At 49.8% G+C, this 24,307-nt stretch overlaps 5 protein-coding genes, 1 long non-coding RNA gene and 1 pseudogene across 7 annotated transcripts; 3 read left to right on the top strand and 4 right to left on the bottom strand.

Annotated features, from left to right (window-relative positions):
- Window positions 1-344: 344 nt before the first annotated feature.
- On the top strand, window positions 345-3,985 carry LOC9644110 (sulfate transporter 3.1). The gene is made up of 14 exons (XM_024665510.1): window positions 345-732; window positions 800-1,273; window positions 1,340-1,388; window positions 1,454-1,664; window positions 1,741-1,912; window positions 2,028-2,093; window positions 2,158-2,268; window positions 2,320-2,436; window positions 2,494-2,620; window positions 2,683-2,969; window positions 3,040-3,230; window positions 3,287-3,372; window positions 3,439-3,515; window positions 3,570-3,985. The coding sequence occupies exons 2-14, from the start codon at window positions 947-949 to the stop codon at window positions 3,738-3,740; spliced, it is 1,992 nt and encodes a 663-aa protein (XP_024521278.1). The 5' UTR covers window positions 345-732; window positions 800-946; the 3' UTR covers window positions 3,741-3,985.
- On the bottom strand, window positions 1,919-2,768 carry LOC112342903. The gene is made up of 4 exons (XR_002991104.1): window positions 2,654-2,768; window positions 2,445-2,603; window positions 2,201-2,382; window positions 1,919-2,075 (listed from the first exon to the last, which is right to left on the bottom strand). It is a non-coding gene; the product is annotated as an uncharacterized LOC112342903 (long non-coding RNA).
- Window positions 3,986-5,407: 1,422 nt separating the features above from the next.
- On the top strand, window positions 5,408-8,632 carry LOC112342905 (probable sulfate transporter 3.3). Its single transcript, XM_024665521.1, has 13 exons — window positions 5,408-6,022; window positions 6,096-6,144; window positions 6,209-6,419; window positions 6,480-6,651; window positions 6,734-6,799; window positions 6,881-6,994; window positions 7,047-7,163; window positions 7,244-7,370; window positions 7,427-7,713; window positions 7,798-7,988; window positions 8,083-8,159; window positions 8,213-8,289; window positions 8,359-8,632. Exons 1-13 carry the CDS (start codon window positions 5,615-5,617, stop codon window positions 8,569-8,571), a joined length of 2,109 nt encoding a protein of 702 aa, XP_024521289.1. The 5' UTR covers window positions 5,408-5,614; the 3' UTR covers window positions 8,572-8,632.
- LOC9633428 (protein PIR) lies at window positions 8,623-14,818 on the top strand. 2 transcript variants are annotated; one of them, XM_024665520.1, is made up of 31 exons: window positions 8,623-8,753; window positions 8,808-8,880; window positions 8,963-9,027; window positions 9,077-9,154; window positions 9,234-9,353; window positions 9,404-9,474; window positions 9,528-9,620; window positions 9,683-9,752; window positions 9,798-9,862; window positions 9,909-10,104; window positions 10,157-10,308; window positions 10,368-10,461; window positions 10,519-10,731; window positions 10,784-10,995; window positions 11,050-11,191; window positions 11,245-11,410; window positions 11,463-11,539; window positions 11,596-11,766; window positions 11,822-11,898; window positions 11,952-12,054; window positions 12,108-12,227; window positions 12,277-12,420; window positions 12,483-12,614; window positions 12,663-12,806; window positions 12,862-12,952; window positions 13,004-13,131; window positions 13,192-13,399; window positions 13,448-13,620; window positions 13,698-13,922; window positions 13,986-14,172; window positions 14,234-14,818. In XM_024665520.1, the coding sequence occupies exons 1-31, from the start codon at window positions 8,712-8,714 to the stop codon at window positions 14,305-14,307; spliced, it is 3,906 nt and encodes a 1,301-aa protein (XP_024521288.1). In that variant the 5' UTR covers window positions 8,623-8,711; the 3' UTR covers window positions 14,308-14,818. The 2 variants fall into 2 exon arrangements, with proteins under 2 accessions (XP_024521288.1, XP_024521287.1); XM_024665519.1 differs by having other exon boundaries at window positions 12,465-12,614.
- Window positions 14,819-16,592: 1,774 nt separating this feature from the next.
- LOC9633427 lies at window positions 16,593-17,665 on the bottom strand. Its single transcript, XM_024665561.1, has one exon. It carries the CDS (start codon window positions 17,532-17,534, stop codon window positions 16,812-16,814), a length of 723 nt encoding a protein of 240 aa, XP_024521329.1. The 5' UTR covers window positions 17,535-17,665; the 3' UTR covers window positions 16,593-16,811.
- Window positions 17,666-17,860: 195 nt separating this feature from the next.
- Window positions 17,861-20,400, bottom strand: LOC9633426 (annotated as a pseudogene).
- A 361-nt stretch (window positions 20,401-20,761) lies between these two features.
- Window positions 20,762-22,448, bottom strand: LOC9644109 (zinc finger HIT domain-containing protein 2). Its single transcript, XM_002991709.2, has 5 exons — window positions 22,389-22,448; window positions 22,261-22,333; window positions 22,063-22,210; window positions 21,953-22,003; window positions 20,762-21,887 (listed from the first exon to the last, which is right to left on the bottom strand). The coding sequence occupies exons 1-5, from the start codon at window positions 22,409-22,411 to the stop codon at window positions 21,028-21,030; spliced, it is 1,155 nt and encodes a 384-aa protein (XP_002991755.1). The 5' UTR covers window positions 22,412-22,448; the 3' UTR covers window positions 20,762-21,027.
- Between the last annotated feature and the right edge of the window lie 1,859 nt (window positions 22,449-24,307).

The following is a 24,307-nucleotide window of genomic DNA, read 5'->3' as shown; positions in this document are numbered from 1 at the left end:
TACAATCGCTTTTTCTCCTTGGGTTTCTTCTGGCCTTCTTCCTCCACTGATTGGAGCTTGTTAAGAATCTTCTCCATCCTCGCGCTCATATCTCCAGCGCCATCACTACCGAGTTTAGTCCAAGTATACAGCTCCGTGGAAATTTCCTCCGCGGGCGATCTTTAAAGAATGCTTCCATGCCAAAAACTTCCAAGTCAGTCCTTCCCAGTCCTAAGTGGCGGTCGCCATCTCCTGGCCAAGCCAAAATCAAAGATCCCATTCCCATAAAGCTATGGTATAAGATATATGAAATGTCCAAGAGTTGAAACCCGTGATTTCTCTCTTTTTCTTTCCCCGGTTAGCTCTTCGTTTTGAATAATCTTTGATGCGGTCCGTATATATACAAGACGAGCGCCCCTTTGTTCTCTCGTGAGCACTCCTCTCTTTTCCTTCAACTTAACTTTGAAAGTCCTTCCTTTCATTCCCTCTTTATCTCCAAGCTTTTTATGATCCTCTAGTTTCGCGAATCGCGATCCGTCCTCTCAAGTGAATGAGTTCTAGCCTTCAATGTGATAGGAGGAAGAACAACTTGGATCTTGTTTCCAACCATGAAACTCTGAGATTTGCGTCGCTCGTTTTCGCCGATCATTCACAGTGCTTCTGAGAGATAGTGTCAGTACTAGCCCGATCTGATCATTCTCACTCACTCATCATCGCACATGTTCTTCCCATCACTTCACGTCTTGCCTTTTGGTTCGTGATATGAAATGCTCTAACTCTTTTCTTTCCTTCTCTTGACATCTCGTTCTCTCTCGTGCAGAGAAGTGACCTGCAAGCATTGCTGTGGTTGGAATCAAGGAAGAAAAGAGACAATCCGTGATAGTGTCAAGACAAAGAAAGCAAAGAGAAATCCCATCCCGGTCGAGCGAGCAAGCAAGCAAAAGCAAAAGCAAAGCAGTGCGGCAGTATGGTGCAAAAGGAAAGCCACGATCACGTCAACGACACGGACCTGGACAATGTGGAAGTCATCAGCATCAAAGACCAGGTGATCTCCCAGGCAGTGCAACGTCCACCCGCAAAGTCGTTGCTCCAAACGTTCTCCACCACTTCCAAGGAGACGCTCTTCCCGGACGATCCGTTTCGACACTTTCGCAACAAGCCGTCGCACCGCCAGGCCATCATGCTGATGCAATACTTTTTCCCCATTCTCGACTGGCTTCCAAAGTACAAGCTCGGCTTCCTCAAGAATGACTTCATCGCTGGCATCACCACAGCAAGCCTGTCAATCCCCCAGGTAACTTTCCATCACGTAGCCATTCTTCCAGCTGCTAAAGAGCTTGTCACTGTCTGTCAACCGCAGGGAATCGCTTATGCCAAGCTCGCAAACTTGCCACCAGTTGTAGGACTATGTAAGTGAAGTCCTTTCTCTTTGCACTGGCCCGAGTAAACTAACGCTGGAAACTTTGCTTTGAAGATTCGTGCTTTCTCCCGCCGATGGTGTATGCCATCTTTGGCAGCTCCCGGGACTTGGCCGTAGGACCAGCTGCGGTCATCTCCATTGTGCTGGGAACTCTCATCCGAGAGGACCTCGGACCCGAAGTAACGGACCCGCGAGCACACTTGAGCCTCGCTTTTACTTCCACCTTTTTTGCGGGCCTCTTCCAATTCTCGCTGGGATTTCTCAGGTCAGCCTTCGGTTTCTTGTGTCTTTGTCTGTGCTCGAGGAACACTGCTGTAAAATTTTGTTTTGCTTGGTGGCAGGCTTGGCTTTGTCATTGACTTCCTATCGCACGCAGCGACTGTTGGGTTCGTAGCCGGGGTGGCGGTTGCCGTGTGCCTTCAGCAGATGAGAGGCATCCTCGGCATCCAAAACTTCACCAAGAAATCGGACGTTGTCTCCGTTTTACATTCCATCTTCCGTGACCCAGCACATGTAAGGTTTCAGCTCGCCTGTCGCAATACGTCGGAAGGACGAGTCTCGAAAAAGGATATACTAGAGCAAGTACTGACGACAGCCGGCTTGTTTCGTGTTGGTATTGTGTTGGCAGTGGAATTGGCGAACCGTTGTGATTGGGATCTGCTTCCTCACCTTCCTTCTGGGAATGAGGCAAATCGTAAGTTGACAGCCAGGAAGAGAAAAGGAAAAGAAAGCTAACGACGTGGTGCTTGTCTGTGCAGAGCAAAAGGAACAAGAAACTCTTCTGGCTTTCAGCTATCGCACCTGTAACATCGGTGTTCCTGGCAACGGTGTGTGTGTTTGCAACGCACGCCAACGAGCACCTCAGCATTGTAATCTTTTCATTCGCTCGCTCTTGCCGTAAGTTACTTGCTTGTTCGTAGGTAGGACAGCTCAGGAAAGGGATCAATCCTCCATCCTTCAAGGAGCTACACCTGACCGGGCCTCTGGTATCAAAGGCAATGAAAAACGGGGTCATTGTAGCAATCATCGGTCTCATGGTACGTACCAAAGTGGCTATCACGGATCATGGTTGACTGAAGAGTTTGTGTCCACAGGAAGCTATTGCGGTGGGACGAACATTTGCATCGATCAAGAACTATCATATCGACGGCAACAAGGAGATGATCGCTTTTGGAATGGTGAACATGACGGGGTCTTGCATGTCCTGCTACATCACGACTGGTTAGTCATGCAAGGAAAAAAAAGAGAACTTACACTTCGCTGATCGATCATATAACTTCCAGGAGCAATGTCGCGAACGGCAGTGAACAACAGCGCGGGATGTAAGACGTCGCTGTCGTGCATTTTCATGGCGCTCATCGTCATGGTAACACTTCTCGCCTTGACACCACTCTTCCACTACACGCCCAACGTCATCCTCTCTGTGATAATCTTCTCCGCTCTCATCACACTCATCGATCCCGTGGAAGCGTACCACATCTGGAAGGTTGACAAGATCGACTTTCTGGCCTGCCTGGGAGCGTTTCTCGGCGTCTGCTTCCAGTCCATTCAGCTGGGATTACTCATAGCGGTGAGTCCATCAAAAGCATGCAAAGAAGTCGGAAAAATCACCATGATTTTGTGGAACTTTTAACTTCCAGGTTGCCATCTCCATCGGAAAGATTTTGCTGCATGTCAGCCGGCCACACACAGCAACGTTAGGCAAGATTGCTGGCACCAGCATCTATAGGAGCATCGAGCAATACCCCAAAGCTGTAAGGATCCCGGGAGTTCTCATAGTTCGCATAGACGCGTCCATTTACTTCTCAAACTCCAACTACATACGAGAAAGGTTAGTTAGTCCTCCTGTTACACAAAGTCTAAAAGGCGTGTGTAATCTATCGCCAGGCTGACAAGATATATAGAGGAAGAGCAAGGGAGAGACAAGCTTCCGGGTGAAAGCGCATTAAAATACCTCATACTCGACCTCACACGTAAGCTCATCACACATTCTTAACCTTTCTCTCTGTCTCTCTGATGTAACACTCACCCATGATCAGCGGTCATGACCATCGACACGTCTGGGCTTCACGTCCTGGGAGAGATTCTCAGAAATCTAAACTTGATGGAAATGCAGGTAAATCTTTCTCTCTTTTTCTTCTCTCAAAATCTAAAGTTAAAAACAATGCAGCTGGCTCTAGCGAACCCAGGGGCAAACCTCATAGAAACTCTACACAAGTCGGGTTTCGTGGAGAAGCTGGGCGAGCAATGGGTGTTCCTGACAGTGGACGACGCAGTGGAGTACTGCTCAGTCAATTTGCAAAAGACGAAGGAGATGCCAGAAGTGACCATACAAAGATGATGGGAGGAAAAAAGAAAAAGGACTGATTGAGAAATAGAGGAGAGATCGACACCAAAGTTTTGGGGACTGACGAACAGTCAACAAAGCAAGCAAAGTAGCTCGTACCTTGGAGGGCGCCCAAGTTGAGCACCGAGTGGAATGGGGAATGGAAAATGGAAAATGGAACCCTTGTTTTGGTAGTGAAACTTCTAAGTTTAGAAGACACTAGATAAACATAAACAAGAATCCCACTCTGGATTGTTCTTCCCGCAGTGTGGGTGTGTGTGCGTCCCTGGCCTAGCCTGCTTTGAATCGCAATCTTCGTGTTCTTCTTTGCGAAGAGATTCCAATCTCCTTTTGAAAATGCAGCCGGGCGATCGAGCTTTTTTTCTCTTCTTTCTTCTTTTTTACTGAAGTACACTGTCCTGTTGTGGCATGCTCGGCCAATTGTTCTCCCCTGCAGGCATTGTTCCCCACCAATGACCAACCTTTTCCACATATCAACTTGCTTTTGACATCAAATGTCAAGCTTCTCTTTCCCTCTTCTGGAGCGATTGATTGATGCAAGCGAGTGCAAGTCGACGTCACCAGGAAGAAATAATGATCTGACCAACACATCCGAATCGAGGCCAAGCCCGATCTCGAGAAAGAGGTCGTCCGGAAAGCTTCTTTCAGGAGCATACAATATATCAAAAAATGGAGGGAGGGTGGGTGCATAATTTGCTCATGTGATTGTCGTTTCCATTGCTGGTCGACTTGGGCTCCAACCAATGCCACTCAAGAAGAAATCCACAGGTGAGGAATAAATATCATGGCAGATCTCTCTGGGGGTGAGTGGCAAAACACACGATTTTTATTACTCCAATTGAAGAAGCACGTCTGCCCATGAATCCAACTATGTCATGCTTTCTTGCTCTTCTATTACATGATCAGTGCACCACTTCCATGCATGAGTTTTTTAATCTATATCCAGAAGCCATGGAGGCAGAGTCCATTTTAAAGCACGAGAGAATCTCCCTCACACAGGAGCCTTAATCGTTTCGTTTGCGTGACTGGGGAGAAGTTCCGAGGCGTGGCACCGTAGAGTTGTCCGAAATTAAGGTGGTGATCGTGTTGAATCAAACTGGTTGTGAAAAGGATGATCTCAAAAACATTGCCTTCACCGACCAGCGGAATCGAATATGTTCGTGACCACGGACACTGGTGCATGAGCCTAGAGACATCTCGAATCTTCAAAAAAATTGCATCTGCGATCGACACCTCTCGCTCTCCTTTTCTCTAGCGCTGGCCAGCGATCGGACCCAGCGCTTTACATGTATGCATAGATAAGCTTGGAATTTTTACGAGCTCATCGCGTAAAGCACTGGAACATGGCAAACAGAAGCTGTTGTGTCGCCCAAGCGCATAACCCAAATGCCCAAAGAACCACCTGAAAAACAAGGAAAAGAAACCAAAATCCTTGATGATCGATCGAATATGCGTGAGAATATTGGAAGGGAAATACGTGGAGCGTGTACTTAAGTACACACTTTGAGCCGAGGTGGCGGTCCACGCGGGTCGTCTCGGTGGTCCTTGTGAATCTATCATATGTATAATGGGGGTGAGATTGCAAGCTTGGAAAAAAGAATGGAGGCTAAGTTAGGCGCTCCCTTTCTCGATTCTGGGAATGCGGGCAGCATTTCTGGGTGATATAGGAATCCCGTTGGAATCCCCTGCCTATAAAGGAAAAGATCCTCGTCTCGACTCGCTATGATTTTGCCTTTTGAAAGATCATTCCTCTCAGCTCCAAGCTAGAGCTCTAAGCTCAATCGGTTCTCCTCTAACTAGTTATAGCAAGAGACCTCGAGAGGTTTGTGTTCTTTGATCAATAGTGTTTTTACCACCAATTGGCGACCATGGATGAGCACAAGATTGACGAGCAGCAACAAGCTGGGCAGCTGGAGAGCTACCAGAACAGATCAGGGGAGAGCCGCGGAGGCGTGGAACAGTCCTTGTCCCGGATCGTGTCGGGTTCGTCGGAGCGATACATCGTGCAGCCGGGCTCCATCAATGTGCACAGCATGCAGGAGGTGCAGCGAGCGCCGCGCAAGAGCGCGTTCCGGAAATTGTCTTCGGCGTCCAGGGAGACGCTCTTCCCGGACGATCCCTTCCGCCACTTCAAGAACCAGCCACCCGCCACCAAGATCGCCATGGCTGCCCAGTACGTCTTCCCCATCCTCGAGTGGCTGCCCAAGTACAAGCAAGCCTACTTCAAGAGCGATCTCATCGCCGGGATCACCATCGCCAGCCTCTCCATCCCACAAGTAAAGCTTCTAAGTTCTATCTAGCTACTTCAAGAATCCCACTGAATCTTTCACTCCGATGATCTGGTAACAGGGAATCGCGTACGCAAGGCTCGCGGGTCTGCCTGCAGTGCTGGGGCTATGTAAGAAAGCACACACAAGCTCTTCGTCATGCTCCAAAGTTGATAATCGCTTTTGTCCTTGTAGACACTTGCGTCGTCCCGCCCGTGATCTACGCACTCTTCGGGAGCTCCAAGGATGTGGCCATGGGTCCCGAGGCGGTGTTCGCGCTGCTGCTGGGAAGCCTGGTGCGATCGGAGCTGGGCGCTCACAACGAGAGCGTCGAGGACCATCTCCGCCTCGCCTTCATGGCCGTCTTCTTTGCCGGCTTGTTCCAGGCGATGCTCGGCTTCTTCAGGTAAAGTACAAGTAGGGCTCTTCTTCCTCGCGATAGGTGATCAAATTCGCACCATGTCAGGCTGGGCTTTGTCATCGATTTCCTCTCCCACGCCACCACCGTGGGCTTCATGTCGGGGGCGTCGCTGGTGGTGGCGCTCCAGCAGTTCAAAGGCATTCTTGGGCTCACGCACTTCACCAGGAAGTCTGATATCGTCTCGGTCGTGCACTCCATCTTCCAGCACCCCTCCCAGGTCGGTTTTTCTTGTGAGATCTCCTACCTAGTCTAGTCTCTAGAGAAGCTTCAACTTGTTCGTCTTAACGTTTGATGGGCAGTGGAACTGGAGGACCATCGTGTTTGGCGTCTTCTTCATCTCGCTGCTGACGACGGCCAGAGTGATTGTAAGTTTGGCTTTGCGTGCGATGATCTTGATGGCGATCACATATAAGACACATATATAAGTCAGCTGGCGTTGTTTGCAGAGCAAGCGAAAAAAGCGTCTGTTTTGGGTGTCGGCAGTGGCCCCGGTTACATCCGTCGCCCTCTCCACGCTCATCGTCTTCCTCACACGGGCCGACCACCACAGCGTTGGCATCGTAAGTTCTTCCCTCTCGAGCATAACTCCTTGGGCAAACTCTATATATACAGGTCGGGAACTTGAGGAAGGGATTGAATCCGCCATCTCTGCGCTACTTGTCCTTCCACGGCCCATTCCTCGTCAAATCTGTCAAGATTGGGGTGGTGCTTGGCCTCGTCGGACTCATGGTAATTCTTGTCAATCGCTTTGGTAACTCGGAGGCTTGGTGTTGAGTAATTCATTCAGAGAAACATGCTTGCCTTGGCAGCAAGTCATCCTGGTGGGCCGAACGTTTGCGTCGCTTAAAAACTACCACATTGATGGGAACAAGGAGATGATCGCCAGCGGCATGATCAACTTGATTGGCTCCTGCTTGTCGTGCATGGGATCATCTGGTAAGACTAGAGCATCTTTACGCATGATCGAAGCATAACTTTCATTGTTGATGCAGCGGCGATGTCCCGGACCGCAGTGAACCACAACGCCGGCTGCAAGACACCGGTTTCTAGCATTGTCATGTCGGCTCTAGTCATGGTGACCCTTTTGGCACTCACGCCGCTCTTTCACTACACTCCCAACGTTATACTCTCGGTCATCATCTTCTGCGCGCTCGTGGGCTTGATCGATCCGGTCGCAGCTTACGAGATATGGAAGGTGGACAAGATCGACTTCCTGGCGTGCATGGGAGCATTCTTCGGTGTTATCTTCCATTCCATCCCTCTGGGACTTTCGGTGGCGGTAAGCTTGAGTTTCGAAGAACTCATGTTTGAGAAAGGAATGCTCGTTATCCGAAACTGACACGATCGACCCCATGGCTCGCAGGTTGGCATCTCTGTGCTCAAGGTACTGCTGCACGTCACCAGGCCTCATGCTGCGATCCTGGGAAAGATTCCGGGGACGAGCATCTATCGGAGTATCGAGCAGTATCCACAGGCCATTCGAGTACCGGGGATCTTGGTCGTCCGCATCGAAGCCGCGATTTACTTCTCCAATGCCAATTACGTCAGAGAAAGGTAAATTCACTTTCGCGTAGGTACGGTGTTTTCGATCAAGCCTTTGAAACGGGAGAACAGTGACAAAGCTTGTTTCTTTCATGGTGGCTCTCAGGATCATAAGATGGATAGAGCAGGAGACGAATCTCGCAAAGGCCTCGCCTCTCAGATTTCTCGTAATCGATCTCTCTCGTAAGCTTCTTTCTGTTCTTGCGCATGTAACACTATTGGACGCCGTGTTTCAGCTGTCATGAGCATCGACACGTCGGGAATCCACGCCTTTGTGGAGATCCACAGGGCGCTCAAGGCGTCAGACATTCAGGTAGAGGGATTCGTTGAATCACCTTTCTTTTTGTCTTTCTTTTGACATGGATTTCCATCTAATGCGCAGCTAGTTCTAGCGAATCCTGGAGCCGAAGTGATTGAGAGGCTGCACAGGGGTGGCTTTGTCGATATCTTGGGACAGCGGTGGATCTTCTTGACTGTGGACGACGCGGTTCACTACTGCTCCATGCAGCTCCCGCGAGACAATAACGTAGACAACCACGAGGACGTCAGCGAGTGCGATGTTATCGTCCAGATCATACCAAAGTTTGGCCTGTGATCTCCTTTCGCCTGTACACTACTTAACACCCAATAACTTATTCGCTGTATATTCCTTGCCCGATCTATACAGAAGAGAGAGTTTCGTGTGTGTCTTGTTAGCTCCTAGGGCTGGGAGAGAGAGCTCCAGGAGGGCGCGGAATGGAGGAAGCGGTGGCAGCGCTATCCACATTTGCTTTGGAGGTAAGCGCAAGCACCTTGTGATTCCATGGATGAAAAGCTTTGCCGCTGCTCCAGGGCAACCAGCCGGACATTCAAGGGCTTGCTGTCACGCTTCTCACTGGCAAGAATGCGTCTCAAAGTCCTCTCGGTAATACACGATCGCATTCTACTTAGTACTAGCTAGGGAGTATGGATCTCTCGCTCGCTCACCCGATTAAAAAACCTGGCAGATTACGAGGATGTTGCTGCTTACCAGCTACAACTCACGGAAGACTCTAAGTCGATCAATCAGCTGGTTTGTTGGTTTTCTCTGGACGACTTCTTACTTATATCGAGATTTACAGAATGTGCTGGTGGAGCAAGGCAACGAGATGGTTTCTATCCTCTATACGTATCGCAGCTGTGTCAAGGCTCTCCCACAGGTAGCTATTGCAAAGATTGTTCCAAGACTCTCTCGACTTGCTCGACTCACTTGGCTCTCTTCTTATAATGGATCGGTAGCTCCCCGACTCCATGAAACAGAGCCAGGCAGATTTGTACCTGGAAACGTACCAAGTGCTCGACATTGAGATCGGCCGCTTACGTGACATCCAGCGCTGGCAAACAACAGCCGCGTCAAAAGTATGATATGATTTTTCGAGTGCTTCTGTAAGTGCTCATTATTTTCACAGCTCGCAGGCAATATGCAAAAGTTCTGTCGGCCGGAGAGAAGAATTAATGGTCCAACCGTGACACATATGTGGTATGTGATACTTCTTTGTTTTTCGTTTTGCATCACAACTTCCAAGCATACAGGTGTATTCTAAAGCTTCTCGATGTTCTTTTGCAACTCGACCATTTGAAGAATGCAAAAGCAAGCATCCCAAATGATTTTTCATGGTACAAGAGGTGAGATCACTATTTATTGCGTTCTATCTTTTTCCCTGCCGCCGGACTATTTGATTTCACAGAACGTTCACTCAAATAAGCACCCAGTGGCCGGATACGGATTCCATGAGAGAAGAACTGGATGACCTGCAGGTATCTCTACTTTTTCTCCATACCTTGAGGTTTATAATTGTGCAGATTTTCCTGAGTACAAGATGGGCCATCTTGCTTAATATACAGGCAGAACTTTTCCGAGTGAACAAGTATGCTTTGTTCTCCTTTCCGTTTTTCTTACATGAGCTTGAACAGCTTGGAAGACCTCCTTCAAGTTTTGATCAACTTCTGCCTGGATGCATTGGAGTCCGACCATGTTGTCCTTTACTCCGAGAGGCATGTATTGCTCAGGGTGCTACCCGTTCTGGTGGTTCTCGCCATTTCCTCTGAGAAAGAAGGCGACTCAACATTCAAGAAGATCAAAATAAACAGGCTCATCCGGGTGTTTCGGGTACATTTCATTTCCAGTTTCCTTCTGATAAATGATTTGTTTCTGTTCTTAGAGTGATCCGGTAATTCCCGCATTTCCAGATCTTCACCTTTCGCCTGCAAGCATGCTGAAAGAACTGTCGCCTTACTTTCGGAAAGTTGCGGCTCAAAGCAGATTGACGTCGTTGCCTGCACCCCACGAGCTTGCTCCCCGTGAAGCTTTAGAATATCCTTTCTCTGGTGGCCATGTTTTTATTTTCTTTTTGTCGCCTTGACGAGGAGAACGTATCAGAAAGAGTATCTGATCATACATCACATGCCTGCCATTCGCTTCGCTCATGACGAGTTCTGCTTGCACTTTGCTGCTGCGATAAACAAGGTAAGAAGCTCATTGTATGTGTCGAGTAATATTCCGACCATTTTTTATTCTTTGCAGCTCCAGCTTCTAAAGTGTGCCAGAAACGTAGACGAGGCTCTCAGTGCCAAGATCAAGGAGGATGTCTACATGGCAATTCTTGAAGGCTTTCAGTGTCTTAGTGAATGGACAGGCCGCGTGTGGGAGCAGTGTGCTTGGAAGTTCTCCAGACCTTCAAAAGAAGCCACTCCATACGACGAGGATGTCTCAGCTGTTGTCACAGACTATGAGAAGGTATGGCTGGCATGTCGATTAAGATGCTAAGTTTTGAGCGTTTGGTTTTAAGGTTGTACGCTGCAACTATTCCCCCGAAGAAAGAAAAGCTATGGTGGAGCTGATAAGCTATATCAAGGGTGTTGGCTCCATGCTGGAGCACGTTGATACTCAAGTTGCCGAGACAGTATGCGAACTCATACATTCGCAATTGCAAGACTTTGTGCAAAACAAGCTTTCCTTGATGCTGCGAACTTCCATGAAGAAAAAGAAAGAACTATCTCGGTAAGGACATTAGTACATCAAAATAACTGATGCGCATTGTTGTTTTGATCTTAGAATCGTTACTGAGATGAGGACCATCGCAGCGGACTGGACAAATAGTAATGGTGATCAAGAGAAAGGATCTTTCAGGAAGACGAAAGATGAAACTGATAGATTTCCAATCACGGTTCGGGCTACAGCTCCTACGGCTGCCCAGGTTTGTAGCCTTTCGGCATTCTCTTTAAATCTATTTGACTTTTCTCCTTTCAGCTTCATTGCCTGCAATTTCTGATCCACGAACTTATCTCTGGGAGTCCCAAGAAAGCTGCAGTATTTTTTGGAAGTAACGAAACTGAGATCGCATCAGCCGACATGAAACAACTCGACTTGTTCTTCAACAAGCTGGCGTTTTACCCCTACATCCTCGATTACAAAGGTGAATTTATGCATTTCATTCTCTGCATGCTTCCTTAAACATGATAATTCAGCTACGATTTTTCATGTCACCGATCTCGGATTTATCTGGTTCCGTGAGTTTTATCTGGAAACTTCTCGTGTAATACAGGTACTCGCTGTCAAGTATTCTACTGACGTTACTGGTTCTTTGAATGCATGTTACAGTTTCCTATCGAGTGTTCTTTTCCGTGGATGCTGGTGGATTATATACTAGAATCTCAAGATGCTGCTTTACTCGAGAGCGTCTTGGTGCCATTTGATATTTATAATGACTCTGCAGAGCATGCGCTCCGTAGGCTCAAGCAACGCTTTCTATACGATGAGGTCGAGGCCGAGGTAAGTAGATTACACAAGCACGCTGGATTTACTGCCAAGTCGTCGTCTGTTACAGGTTGACTTGTGCTTTGACCAGCTGGTTTTTAAATTGAGTGAGCACATATTTTCCTACTACAAAAGTCGGGCTTCAAGGTGTGTGTGCCGGCAGCGTTAGATTTGTTGCGTAATTTACCACGTCTGTTCAGCAAGCAACTTGATGCAACATTCGTCGCCAGTTCCGAACTTCAGGACAAATTCCGGGTATTTCCAAAACGTTACGAGCCATTGTTTCAGATGCGGCGAGTTCAGGTATTTCAATGTCCATTTTCAACTATATGTTGGCATGCTCACGTTGAACACAGATATTGGGACGGGACATAGACCTTGCTTTTCTCATTGAGCAGCGACTAAACAAAATTTTCCGCGAAAATCTTGACTTTTTACTTGAGCGGTTTGAATCCCATGACCTCTGCACCATTGTGGTACGTTTAACACTTCGACTTGTGACGTTGTTCCTAACCAACTTCACAGGAGCTCGACCATTTAATTGAAATTCTCCGAGCTACGCATTGCCTTCTTGCAGATCAGCTCACTCTAGATCCGTTCAATCTTATCCTGGAGGAAATGATGGAGAATATTTCAATGGTGTCGTTTTCTTCTCGACTAGCATCGCAGGTAGAGCTCATGCTACTCGATTTCTAAATGATTTTCCTCCTTAGATATTCTCGGAGATTCAGAACGATGTTATTCCGAACTTCATTTTATGCAACTCAAGCTTAAGGCTCATCAGGTCACCTAAGGCCTGCCAGCGAGCCTTTCGACGTGCTCCAGTTCCCCACGCGGATTACAGTTTCCTTTGTGGCACTCCGGTAAGGTTGCTGATTGTTTTCATGTTGAGTTGACATTCTGTTTCTTAGGACTTGAACATGGCACATGCCATGTACACCGATCTTTTCAGCAAGTTCTTTGGATTGCCTCACATGCTGTGCATAGTCAAGCTGCTGGGTTCTCGCTCGCTACCTTGGCTTATCCGAGCTTTGTTGGATCACCTTTCTCAAAAGGTCAGTGTGTGGTTTTCATTTGATCCGAGTGTTTTATTGCGTGTGTTTTGAACAGATCACGTCGTCTCTAGATTCCAGTGTTGGTGATCTTCGTGGAGCCATGCCGAAGGCGATAAACCTCCCGACTCCAGAAGCTGGTGTTGCGGGTGAGCTACTGAGTTTGCTGGAGTTGTTCTAATATTTGTTTCTTTGTGCAGGGGCAATGAAAATCCTGAAGGAGCAACTTCAGTGGGTAACAAGCTACGAAGGGAAAGTTAACTTTATAGAATGTCTGAAAGAAATTGGAACGTTGCTCTTCCTTATGTCGTTGCTGGATATGGCAATGGTATGGTGCTGCATTTCATTTCTTCCTTTCTTCTTGACAAAGCTTTTTGTTTTCTGGCAGAAAGAAACCGAGACGAGTCAGATGGTACAAGTAGCACCTTGGCTGGGCATTGCTCCGGGACCGAATGGCCTTCAGAGATACGCTGCTGACGCCACAGATAGCCCCTTCCTGGCTCTTTTTAAAGAGGCCGCCAGCGCGTGTGCAGCACATCCACTGTGCTTGGCGCCATCTGCGTTCGTTGCAATGGGGAAGCAAGCTGAAGTTACAGGTTTGTTGTCGTCCAAGCTTGCTAACGCTAACTTAATATTCATCACAGGCTCGCTGTACATGAAAAACATCCAAACTGGTAGCGTCCTTGAGTACACACTGGCGTATCTGAGCGTTGTACTCGATAGCTTTCGGGAGAAATGGAGCTCCCCATCGAAGACGGGGCTCATCGAAATCACAACATCCAAGGAGTACCATCGGATATACAGTGGCATTCAATTCGTAAGCTTGACGCTTTTGTGTTTTTTTTTTCTTTTCCTGTTCTGTTAGGATCACTGTAAACTGAAGTGCATGCACAGGTGTTTTGTGGCGAGTCACTTGCCGAGGCCGGCCCGAACTTTGAGTGTTTTGGTGACTCGGTGGCTTGGGGTGGCTGCGCTATTGTATACTTCCTTGGGCAGCAGCAACGCTTTGAGCTATTGGACTTCATTTATCATCTGTTAAGTGTAGAAGAAGCCGAGTCCGCCATCCATCACGACAGATCAAGGAAGCCAGCTCTAGTGTATGGTCCTTCATATGGACAGGTATCTTTACTTCGTATGATTATTTTTGTGAAAGGTTTACGATCATGGCATGGCTTTGTGCAGGAGCTGGAGGACTTTCTGGATAATGCAAGAAGAGCAAGGGGTCTAAATAATCACGTATTCTCACTACTGAGAGCCCGCTCTCCTCAAGAAGACAAGTCAGCGTCCATGATCAAGCAGAGCGGGAGCGTCGTGCACAGGGTCAAGTATCCAAACACTCCTTCGGCCTTTGATTCGCTCCCTCTCAAAGGTAAGCAATAGCAAAGTGATTTTGTGTTTGAGTGCAATTTTTGAAAAACTTTCCAGGCCAGGGAGCCGAGGCTCCAAGAGCTACAACATAGTTAAGCACCAGCAAGGCAGTGCAAGAGGCTTATCCCAGGCCTAAACAGGCGAGCTGCTTGTTAAGCATCTCCTGCTCGCCTCCCCCCTGCAACTCCTGCTCATAGCACCAGTAAGTGCATTGCAATCGTAAGCAAATGTATCAGATCCTTCTCCCACCTTGAGCATCTTGAGAAGTAGAGGCCCCAGCTCACATTTCCCAATGACCACAGCAATCGCCTTGTCACTCGCCGCCCCTCGCTCAAGGTGGTATTTGTTCCGTGGGTGTAGGAGCAGCACACCAAGCACAATAACGCCTTGTCGTCCAAGTCCGCGGCGCTATAACTGGCACGGGCACGCTGCCATGCCGAGCACTGGCTCCGTCACGTTTTGGCACAGTGTTATGGTCGGCTCCGACAAGTGCTGCTAAATCTCCCGTGGGGCATCTGCAAAACATTTATCATGCTTGGTGTGGAGCTCTAGATATCCGTACCGGGCAGCTTGAAGCCCCGAGGGAAATCAGCCTTGATGTATATCGGAAGCAGGCAGTTGAATCCGCCGTCGGCGTAGTTTGGAAAGATGGGAGCTCCCCGAATTCTTCCTGTATCGCAGCTACTGCCACCCATGCACACGTAGAACCATGTCGGTTTAACAAGATCAGGCACACACCTCCACAATGTAGGAGATTGACACCCCTGTTTTTCAGGACCGGCAGCAGCGGCTTGAGCATCTGGTAGCCTCCAACAGCTGCACGGCAGCGGAGGTCGTCCAGCATCCAGCTGCACTCTTCCTGCTCCTCCTCCCCCTGCAAGCTCACCGCGGCCAACAAGTTCACGAAGCTCTTTTCCAACCTCAGCCTTCGCTTTGCCTTTGGCAGGCTTAGCACACCTCGCACTTGGTCGCAACGCGGTCGGTGTCATTGTCTACGAGCCCGACCTTGCCTCTTCCAGCAGCGATGAGTTTCTACACTGCGGCCATCCTAGCCGGCTGTAAAACACATTGATTTGCTCGACCATGGCTCTAGCTTTGCTGGGTAACGGAACCAGGAATGGAAGAGGCGGCCCCCAGTCTTGCTCGGGCCGAGCTCCAGAATGGACGTGTGGAGCTCCACTATGGCGACTGTATAAAGCATTTGTCACCCCACAGGCTGGAGGAGCACTCCGCGGCAGTTCGAGACAAATCTGACAACCTGCATCCGAAGCAGATGACTATTTCATGAAACATGAAATAGTCGTTGCTGATCTTGACCGGACACTATCTACCTCGATCATCCTTCGGACATATCAATGTCGCTCGAGGAAAGTGGCACCACCTGCGAGCTGGAGGTAACGTTGAGCACGAAGGAGAGTGCCAGGTGAAGCATGGGCATGGCTGGCGGCAACGTCTGCCCCTGGTCGCGATCGCTGTAGCAATGCTTGTGCAGGTAATACTTGACATAGGACAGAAGGTAGTAGTAGTAGGCATGTATAGAAGAGCCGGCACACCATCTCGGTCACGTCGAAGGCGTCACTTTGCTGCTGCAGCTCCACCCTCGTCTTGGCTTGGATCTCGACCGCGGGTTGACGGCTGAGAGAGCGAATGGCATAAATAAAAGCGAGGAATGAACCTTCAGGACGGTAGTATCGAATATCTCTAACCAAAGAGTGAAAATTCATGCAAGGAAGGTCGCCGAGAGTCCAGCCGCGGCTGCTACTGGAGATTCTTGCTTACACGATGGAGCTGTGACATGATGTCGATCAACGCTGGATGTTGGAGAAGCAAGCAATGTCGGCAACTGGCCAGTGCCAGGATCCTCGTAGCGGCAAAGGCTGAGAGCTAGGCGCAGATGCTGTGCTGCCGGCCGGGACGTGCAGCCACAAGTAGAAGAGCGCCAGCAGGCAACCATAGAAGGGAACAGATGTAGCAAGTCACAGGATCCTTTCCCGGCATAGAAAACAAATATGTGGATTGTACGGCAACACACATGGTCTCGGTTATGGAGCGAGCGCGGGAGCGTCAAAGGCGCAGGCTCTTGTACGTGGACGGCTATGGAATCGATATTGACGTAACCACCTTTCATCACGAGTTTTTGACTAAGAGACCAGCATCCAGCACGAGCGTCCACTCTCGTTCCCGTGTTTGAGCGGGCGAGGAAGAGAAACTCGAGGCAGCACACAAGTTACTTCAAGCATCCAAGCTTTGCTAAGCCCTTCCATCCACGAATTCTAATCGTCACAGGCAAAAGCTCCTCACCATCACACCATCCCTATGGACTCAATACAAAAAAGAGAAGGAAGAGGAGGAATTTTTTTCAGCCATGCAAGTTAATAAAGGCTAACTTAGCTCTAGGATGCTGAGAGGGCTCCAGCGAGAAGAAACAAAAACTCCATTATTTTTATTTTTATTTTTATATTTTAGCCGGATGAACATGTAGTTGTACAGTCCTTTTCAAACATGCTTCTATTTTGTTTACATTTCTCTGCTTCCTTTTTCTCCGTTTCGTTTCTTTCCCGAACAATCGACTACGAAAATTTTCCTTGATTTCAATTTATACAGACAAATTTCTCGAGACGGAACCCAGCACGTAGCGAGCTAGGAGCTAGCGTAGCGGCCGACCTGGTGTGGCCATGCAGGCGAGAAGACTGGCGACAAGAGCGGCAAATCCTTGAACAGGTCGTGCTGCAGGAGAAAGTTTGGCGTGGGGATTGGCGACGACCATCCCAGTGATCCGCCCGCCGGAGTGGCTGCTGCTAGACTCGCGTTCATCGAATCCCCCGTGCCTACTGACAAATTGATGTGCTCGTCGCTGCTATGGCTAGCGAGGAGAGGGCTTTTGAAGGATCCTAGACTAAGATCGTCCGTCACAGCCAATCCTTGAGAGGAGGAGTGATCATCATCATGGGGACCGTCATCCATCTCTTCTGGCAGATTCGGCCTGGTGGGCTTGTACACACCACCTGGGTGATCATCACTGGCGTTGGAATGCGCGAGCCTGGATTTAAACTTCTTGGAGGAGGAGGAAGAGAAGGAGGAGGATACCTTGGTAGATTTCGTGGAGATGGTCTTCTTGCAGCGAAGGCGCGTGTCGGAGGAACCCGTCAGGCGCTGGACAAGCTCCATGAAATCCTGCGTGCTCGTCTGGATCACCTTGGGCGAGTATGTGTGAATTATAACCGGCCCGCGACGAGCCCCTGGCAGTGGCGGCTTGGAGCGCCTGGGCGAGGACACAGCCTTGTTCTTGGAATTCCTTGGATCTCTGGAGCTGGACGAAGAGTCATCGCTGCCACCAGCGATCTTCAGCGGGGGAGGCCGCATGGCTGAATCGACGCTGAGCGGTGGCCAAAACCTTGGAGTAGCGGATCAAATCAAATCTCCTCGCGAAGGAAAAAAAATAAAGATTGCTGCTAGAATAGCGCGTGAGACTGCGACAGCGCAAGGCGATGAAATGCGACTTAACAACACTACGCGAGTGATGAGCTGCGTTTTAAGCCGGTTTTGCCCACTGTTCCTTCCACGAAACTTCCTTCCCTCCGCGCTGGCGGCGCGGCGGCGGAGCTGGTGGTGGCGGCGGTGGTGGCGCTGGTGGTGGCGCTGCTAGCGCCGGCGAAGATCCTCCATTTAAGAGCTCGATCGGATCGATATGGATGGAAGTTATGAAATGTATTAGCGATCGATACAAAGAAAAAAAAAATGGTTTTGCAAGTCAACACCAAGAGGATTACGTGCGTGCATGAACTCATGCATGCGTTGGACGGAGCGGATATTCCAGCGATTCCGTGCGCGTCATCTCTTTTGCACAGATTCTGGCAAAAGATGGCGGGCCGGAGGAGGATGCTCGTGCACTCCAAGTGTTTGACAAACAAGAGCTGCGCACCATCTCGGGATTTGTGGCCTTGCGGCTTGGAAACAAGCTTGGATCGCTCGTCGTGGGATCCCACCAGGGAAAGGAGAATATACAAGGAGAGAAAAAAGAAAGTTATTTGTCTCGTAAGAAAGGAACCAGGAAAAGATAAGCTAGTACCTCTCGAGAATTCTCATTGATCTATCATTTGGTAATGGGATCCAGCGCAGCCCAGCGACAAAATAGAAACACACAAAGTAGTGGCGAAAAGCTTAGATCTTGTTTGAAACGAAAAGATTGATTCTACCACTTTCCGCAAGGATGCATGAATCGCGAACGAGGGAGCGAGCTTTTGGTTGCTTCCTTGCGATGCACCTGATGAAACTTCGGCTACGCACACGGACAACAATGGCAGATCAGCCAAAGAAGAGCTTGACTTGGAAGGAATTGACTTACACAGTGACCGAGCTTCGAGTAGCATTCAATCGCCAGCGGCAGACAAGACTGCTTTGGTCGTCGTCCTCGTCGTTGTCGTCGCCGTCGCCACCGTCGACTCAGTGGTTCGGCACGTCTTTCCTTCTCGGTGTCCACCAGAGCTGCAAAACAAGCGACGCCATCGCCAAGTTGGTTCGCCCAGCACATAAGGAAGAAAGCTTTCCTGGAAGCCGCCTGGATAAGCTTGCTCTCCTTCTTGGTGTCGACCATCTTGAGCTTCTTGGACTCGTCGATGGAGGCTTCCAGCATTCGTTGGAGATCTGCCAAGGCACGTACCACCGCGGGCCTTCCAATCCGGAGAACTGCCGCTGTATCATCGCAAAGCAACAGACTGAGCTGGCTGCCACCCGCGTGCCTGAAAGCCGGCGAGCACACGGCCTCGGAGCAGCACCATATCACCTCGGTGACCGTCTCGGGTTGAGCTGACTGCGATAGAACTTTGGACGTTGCTAGCAAATCCATGGCCGCGTCCAGCGGACTGTCCTTCCACTCGCCATTGTAAAGCCGCATCACGAAGCAGTAGCTGTAAAGGAGATCGATGAGGTGCACCGGGAGTAGCGGCGAAGGATCAAGTTTAGAGAGGTGACGTAGCGGCGGTAGAGCTTGCGATGGAGGAAGAGGAGCTTCGCTTGTTCGTCTTTGCTCGTCGAGTCGAGCGGTTGCACGAGACTGTTACCTTGAGAGCCGAGAGTCAAGGATTTGGCACCCGGTTTTAGCCACCAGGGCTCCCATGGCTCGATAAGGTGGCACAGCTCTCCGCTTGCCACAGCTCGTTGAAACGCTTTTAGTTCGTCCAAGGATAAATCAGCCACTATGACCTCGGCTCCTAGGAAGAAGAAAAATGAAAAGAACGAGTGAGTGAATGAACCGAAGAACACGCGAAGAACTTACCAGCAATTAATTTGTGCAAGGTCTCGTCCGAGATGAAAGTCTCCTCCTCTTCTGTGCCACCATGCCAAGTTAGAAACTCTATCCATCCAGGGAAAACTTAGCTGCCAGACCATCGTTAATGGATTCCTTTCGTTCCTCGCTTTGCCTTTGCAATGCTTGCAGAAATTTTTTCTTCGTCTCCTTGGACACCTCCACATTCTTCATCTCCGCGAGAACGTTGTCGCGAGAGAAGGCTTCTGTGCATTGCACACTGTGGCCCTGTCACACCAGAAACACCACGAATTCCCTCACCTTGTAACACTGGAGCGAGCAATAGCGAAGATTGCAGCGGGCACGTGTAATTCGCGTAATGCTTCTGGCAGCTGCGAGAAGAAAACGAGAATCTAAGCAAAACCGATGACGCGCCATTTCCTTACCCGAGAACCCTAATCCCCAAATATGTTGAGAATGCCATATAATGATATTTGCATCCATTATATTGGTGGCGAAGCTGTGCCTCAGTTCCTGATCAATGCACACCTATCTGCATTCTTATCTCGCGCTCTGTCTCTCATCCGAGGAAGGAGGAGTGTTTGATCGCATGCGCGGCAGCAAGCTGCAAATCACATCCTCGGGACGTTGATTGGGGCGCACGTCCCAACACACTTAGATTGCAACTGTAAGCTTGGGAACACCGCGGCATGGATTGCGACATAGGATGGAGCGATTCCAGCTCCAATCTCAACGCTATTATGCTGCTCCTCAGCTCCGGGCACTGGAAGAAGCGATCCGGCCACATGAAGTTGCCAAGAATCTCCAATACCTCATGATCTTGCCTCCTAGATGCTCTAGATCCCTAGCTGCCGTCCATCTCCGCCTGCTCTCATCTGGCGCACCTCGAGGTGAAAGAATTTGAGCGAGAAGACCGCGTTGAAGGGGATCAGTCCGAATTATGGAAAAGCAGAGAGTGGGCATCAAGTGATGAGCTGCGTTTTAAGCCGGTTTTGCCCACTGTTCCTTCCCTTCCCTCCGCCCTGGCGGCGCGGCGGCGGCGCTGGTAGTGGCGCTGCTAGCAAGATCCTCCATTTAAGAGCTCGATCGGATCGATATGGATGGAAGTTATGAGATGCATAGACAAAGAAAAAAAAAACTGGTTTGCAAGTCAACACCATCCTTTCGAGATGAGGGGATGATTGATGTGAGGTTTAGATGTATGCCTATGATGTTATGTACTATTTTGGATTCAATTCAAACCTCGTCGTTTTCGCAGTTTAATGGACGGGGATCCCACTACGGAGAAGGCAGAAGAGAAAAAAGAAACATTTTCGTCTCGCAAGAAAGGAAGATATGATATTTCATTTGGTAATTGGATCCAGTGCAGCCCAGCGACAAAATAAAACGTAGTGGAAAAAAGCTTAGATCTTGTTTGAAACGAAAAGATTGATTCTCCCACTTTCCGCAAGGATGGATGAATCGCGAGCGAGGGAGCGAGCTTTTGGTTGCTTACTTGCGATGCACCTGATGAAACTTCGGCTACGCACACGGACAACGGCAGATCAACAAAAGAAGAGCTTGACACAGTGACCGAGCTTCGAGTAGCATTCAATCGCCAGCGGCAGACAAAACTGCTTTGGTCGTCGTCCTCGTCGTCCTCATCGTTGTCCTCGCCGTCGTCACCGTCGACTCAGTGGATTCGGCACGTCTCTCCTTCTCGGTGTCCACCAGAGCTGCAAAACAAGCGACGCCATCGCCAAGTTGGTTCGCCCAGCACATAAGGAAGAAAGCTTTCCTGGAAGCCGCCTGGAGAAGCTTGCTCTCCTTCTTGGTGTCGACCATCTTGAGCTTCTTGGACTCGTCGATGGAGGCTTCCAGCATTCGTTGGAGATCTGCCAAGGCACGTACCACCGCGGGCCTTCCAATCCGGAGAAGCGCCGCTGTATCATCGCAGAGCAACAGACTGAGCTGGCTGCCACCCGCGTGCCTGAAAGCCGGCGAGCACACGGCCTCGGAGCAGTACCATATCACCTCGGTGACCGTCTCGGGTTGAGCCGACTGCGATAGAACTCTGGACGTCGCTAGCAAATCCATGGCCGCGTCCAGCGGACTGTCCTTCCACTCGCCATTGTAAAGCCGCATCACGAAGCAGTAGCTGTAAAGGAGATCGATGAGGTGCACCGGGAGTAGCGGCGAAGGATCAAGTTTAGAGAGGTGACTTAGCGGCGGTAGAGCTTGCGATGGAGGAAGAGGAGCTTCGTTCGTACTCTCTTGTTCGTCGTTGCTCGTCGAGTCGAGCGGTTGCACGAGACTGTTGCCTTGAGAGCCGAGAGTCAAGGATTTGGCACCCGGTTTTAGCCACCAGGGCTCCCATGGCTCGATAAGGTGGCACAGCTCTCCGCTTGCCACAGCTCGTTTAAACGCTTTTAGTTCGTCCAAGGATAAATCAGCCACTGTGACCTCGGCTCCTAGGAAGAAGAAAAATGAAAAGAAAGAGCGAGTGACTGAATCGAAGAACACGCAAAGAACTTACCAGCAATTAATTTCTGTAAAGTCTCGTCCGAGATGGAAGTCTCCTCCTCTTCTGTGCCACCATGCCAAGTTAGAAACTCTATCCATCCAGGGAAAACTTAGCTGCCAGACCATCGTTAATGGATTCCTTTCCATCCTCGCTTTGCCTTTGCAATGCTTGCAGAATGTTTTGCTTCGTCTCCTTGGACACCTCCACATTCTTCATCTCCGCGAGAACGTTGTCGCGAGAGAAGGCTTCCGTGCATTGCACACTGTGGCCCTGCCCGAAAGAATCAACAGTCACACCAGAAACACCACGAATTCCCTCACCTTGTAACACTGGAGCGAGCAATAGCGAAGATTGCAGCGGGGGCATGTGTAATTCGCGTACTGCTTCTGGCAGCTGCGAGAAGGAAACGAGAATGTAAGCAAAACCGATCGCAAAGACGAGCCCTTACATGCGACACACTAGACGCGCCATTTCCTTCCCCAAGAACCCTAAACCCCAAATATGCTGAGAATGGGATTCGAACCCATCAAGTAAAAGCGTTTAAGATAGAGGCAGTTTTTTAGGTTTTGCTATGGACTACCAGTCACTACTAAAGGTACTGTGGTCTGCTCTTCCCCGCCGAAAGTGTGCCACGGGAGGCAAGGTTGATGGAAGCAGATTCGCCATGCCCACCTCCTTGCAAGTGGAGGGCGCTGGAGATCTCGCCCTCCCTCTCTCCGGCGATGGCTTTCTCAAGCTCAAGGCCGTGGCGCAGCAAGCATCCTATGGAAAGGGCGAGGAAACCTTGCTCGACACAGACGTGCGCCGCGCATGGCAAGTGGAGGCGTCCAAGGTGAGTTGCCCACAGATCCCAGACTTTTTCTCGAAGGTGGTGCTCGCCATGGCCAGTCCCGTGATCGAGGAGCTGGGGATTGATGCGGCTGCGCTTGGGTTGGACGTGAGACTGTATACGCTGCTGTTGTATGAGCAGGGTGGACACTTCAAGTTCCACAGGGATACTGAGAAGGAAGATGGCATGTTTGCGACGATGATCTTTCAGCTTCCAACGCAGTCCGGCCACGAGGGTGGTAAGCTGGAGATTCGTCACGGCAAGAAGAACAGTGTCACTTTTGATTTCTCTGGTGCTGATTCGAGGACGGGGTACTTCCAGACGGCCTTCTTCTGCGACTGCGAGCACAAGCTGGCCGAGGTGACGAGCGGGACAAGGCTCTGCCTGGTGTTTAGCCTGGTGCGGAAGTTCATGGATGTGGATGCTTGCAAGGTTCCACACTACTTGTCAGCTCTCGGGAGCGTCCAAAGCCAAATGAAAGAATGGACCGAGAATGTGAAAGGCACCTCATCACCGATCCTCGCAATTCCGCTGGGTCACAAGTACTCGAAAAACAGCTTGAGCTTTGCGGGGCTCAAGGGACACGACAGGGTTGTGGCGGCGCTTGTGCTGAGCTGCAAAAGCTTTCTCGACGTTTATCTCTGCATGCTCGTCAAGCAGACGTGCACCTCGAACGTGATTTATAACATATGCGAGACTGAGTTGTACAGTGTGACGAACTGGACAGCGATAGACGATAAAAAACTCGAGCACTTCACAAGTAGTAGCCTGTCTATAAAGGATCAGGTTGTGAGGGACGAAAGCAACGAGAATGATCCTTTTGGCAACTCACCAGATAAGAATGTGACACACTATGGCGACAATGGCAGCTATACAACCTCATTTTATCACACTGCTGCCTTAGTAGTGTGGCCCAAGGATTGCAGAATGGAGGCGCTGTGCGCAACACAACCAGTCAGATGTGTAGTGAACTGGCTTGAGGAGCAGCACAAGCATGAGCCTGGCCGGACGAGTGGGGATTTAGAGCGATACGTGGATGCTCTATCAAACTCCCAGGATACGAGTTTCGATGAAATTCTGCTAGAGTTTTGCATCAAGCACGACTTTCGCGATGCTGCCTTTTCGATCATGAAGAAGTGGGGGTTGGAGCTCATGGAAACAGCAGCGCAGGATATGGTTGCTACGGTACAAAAGTATGGATGGGATGAATGCTACAGCGGGGTGATTGAGGGGCTCTTGCAGGAGGAAGATAAGAAGCACGGGATTGTAAGCTTTGCCGAGCATCTGAACGCGAATGGCTTGCAGGAGGCGGGTGTATGTTTTGCACAGAAGCTCTTGGCGGAGGAGAGAGTCTGCGAGAGCAGCTTGTTCTTGGCACGTTTGCTGGGCTTCTTCGTCAAGTGTGGACGTGAAGATGATGCATGGAAGATTTTGGGTATCGCACCCTCGCTTCCAGATAGTTGCTTAGTCCAGGTAGTCAAAAAGTGGGGAGAGACGAGCTTTCCTCGCATCGAAGAGTTCTGGGAGAAGACATTGAC

The sequence above is a fragment of the Selaginella moellendorffii genome, unplaced genomic scaffold (genome assembly GCF_000143415.4).
Source record: "Selaginella moellendorffii unplaced genomic scaffold, v1.0 SELMOscaffold_123, whole genome shotgun sequence".
NCBI classification, from domain to species: domain Eukaryota; kingdom Viridiplantae; phylum Streptophyta; class Lycopodiopsida; order Selaginellales; family Selaginellaceae; genus Selaginella; species Selaginella moellendorffii.
The sequence above is the reverse complement of the archived record's forward strand: the minus strand, read 5'-3'. Positions and strand labels throughout refer to the sequence as shown.

Bases quoted from the DNA above. Each gene is read 5' to 3' on its own strand.
- LOC9644110 (XM_024665510.1), top strand. From the start codon at position 947: ATGGTGCAAAAGGAAAGCCACGATCACGTCAACGACACGGACCTGGAC. The intron at 2,437-2,493 runs GTACGTACCAAA...TTGTGTCCACAG, and splicing joins TAGCAATCATCGGTCTCATG to GAAGCTATTGCGGTGGGACG. The intron at 3,373-3,438 runs GTAAGCTCATCA...ACCCATGATCAG, and splicing joins CCTCATACTCGACCTCACAC to CGGTCATGACCATCGACACG.
- LOC9644109 (XM_002991709.2), bottom strand. From the start codon at position 22,411: ATGGCGCGTCTAGTGTGTCGCAT. The intron at 22,334-22,388 runs GTAAGGGCTCGT...TCCTTCTCGCAG, and splicing joins GCGCGTCTAGTGTGTCGCAT to CTGCCAGAAGCAGTACGCGA. The intron at 22,211-22,260 runs GTGAGGGAATTC...TCTTTCGGGCAG, and splicing joins GCTCGCTCCAGTGTTACAAG to GGCCACAGTGTGCAATGCAC.
- LOC9633428 (XM_024665519.1), top strand. From the start codon at position 8,712: ATGGAGGAAGCGGTGGCAGCGCTATCCACATTTGCTTTGGAG. The intron at 9,753-9,797 runs GTATCTCTACTT...ATAATTGTGCAG, and splicing joins AAGAACTGGATGACCTGCAG to ATTTTCCTGAGTACAAGATG. The intron at 11,540-11,595 runs GTACTCGCTGTC...TGCATGTTACAG, and splicing joins AAACTTCTCGTGTAATACAG to TTTCCTATCGAGTGTTCTTT.
- LOC112342905 (XM_024665521.1), top strand. From the start codon at position 5,615: ATGGATGAGCACAAGATTGACGAGCAGCAACAAGCTGGGCAGCTGGAG. The intron at 7,164-7,243 runs GTAATTCTTGTC...TTGCCTTGGCAG, and splicing joins TTGGCCTCGTCGGACTCATG to CAAGTCATCCTGGTGGGCCG. The intron at 8,290-8,358 runs GTAGAGGGATTC...TCTAATGCGCAG, and splicing joins TCAAGGCGTCAGACATTCAG to CTAGTTCTAGCGAATCCTGG.
- LOC9633427 (XM_024665561.1), bottom strand. From the start codon at position 17,534: ATGCGGCCTCCCCCGCTGAAGATCGCTGGTGGCAGCGATGACTCTTCG.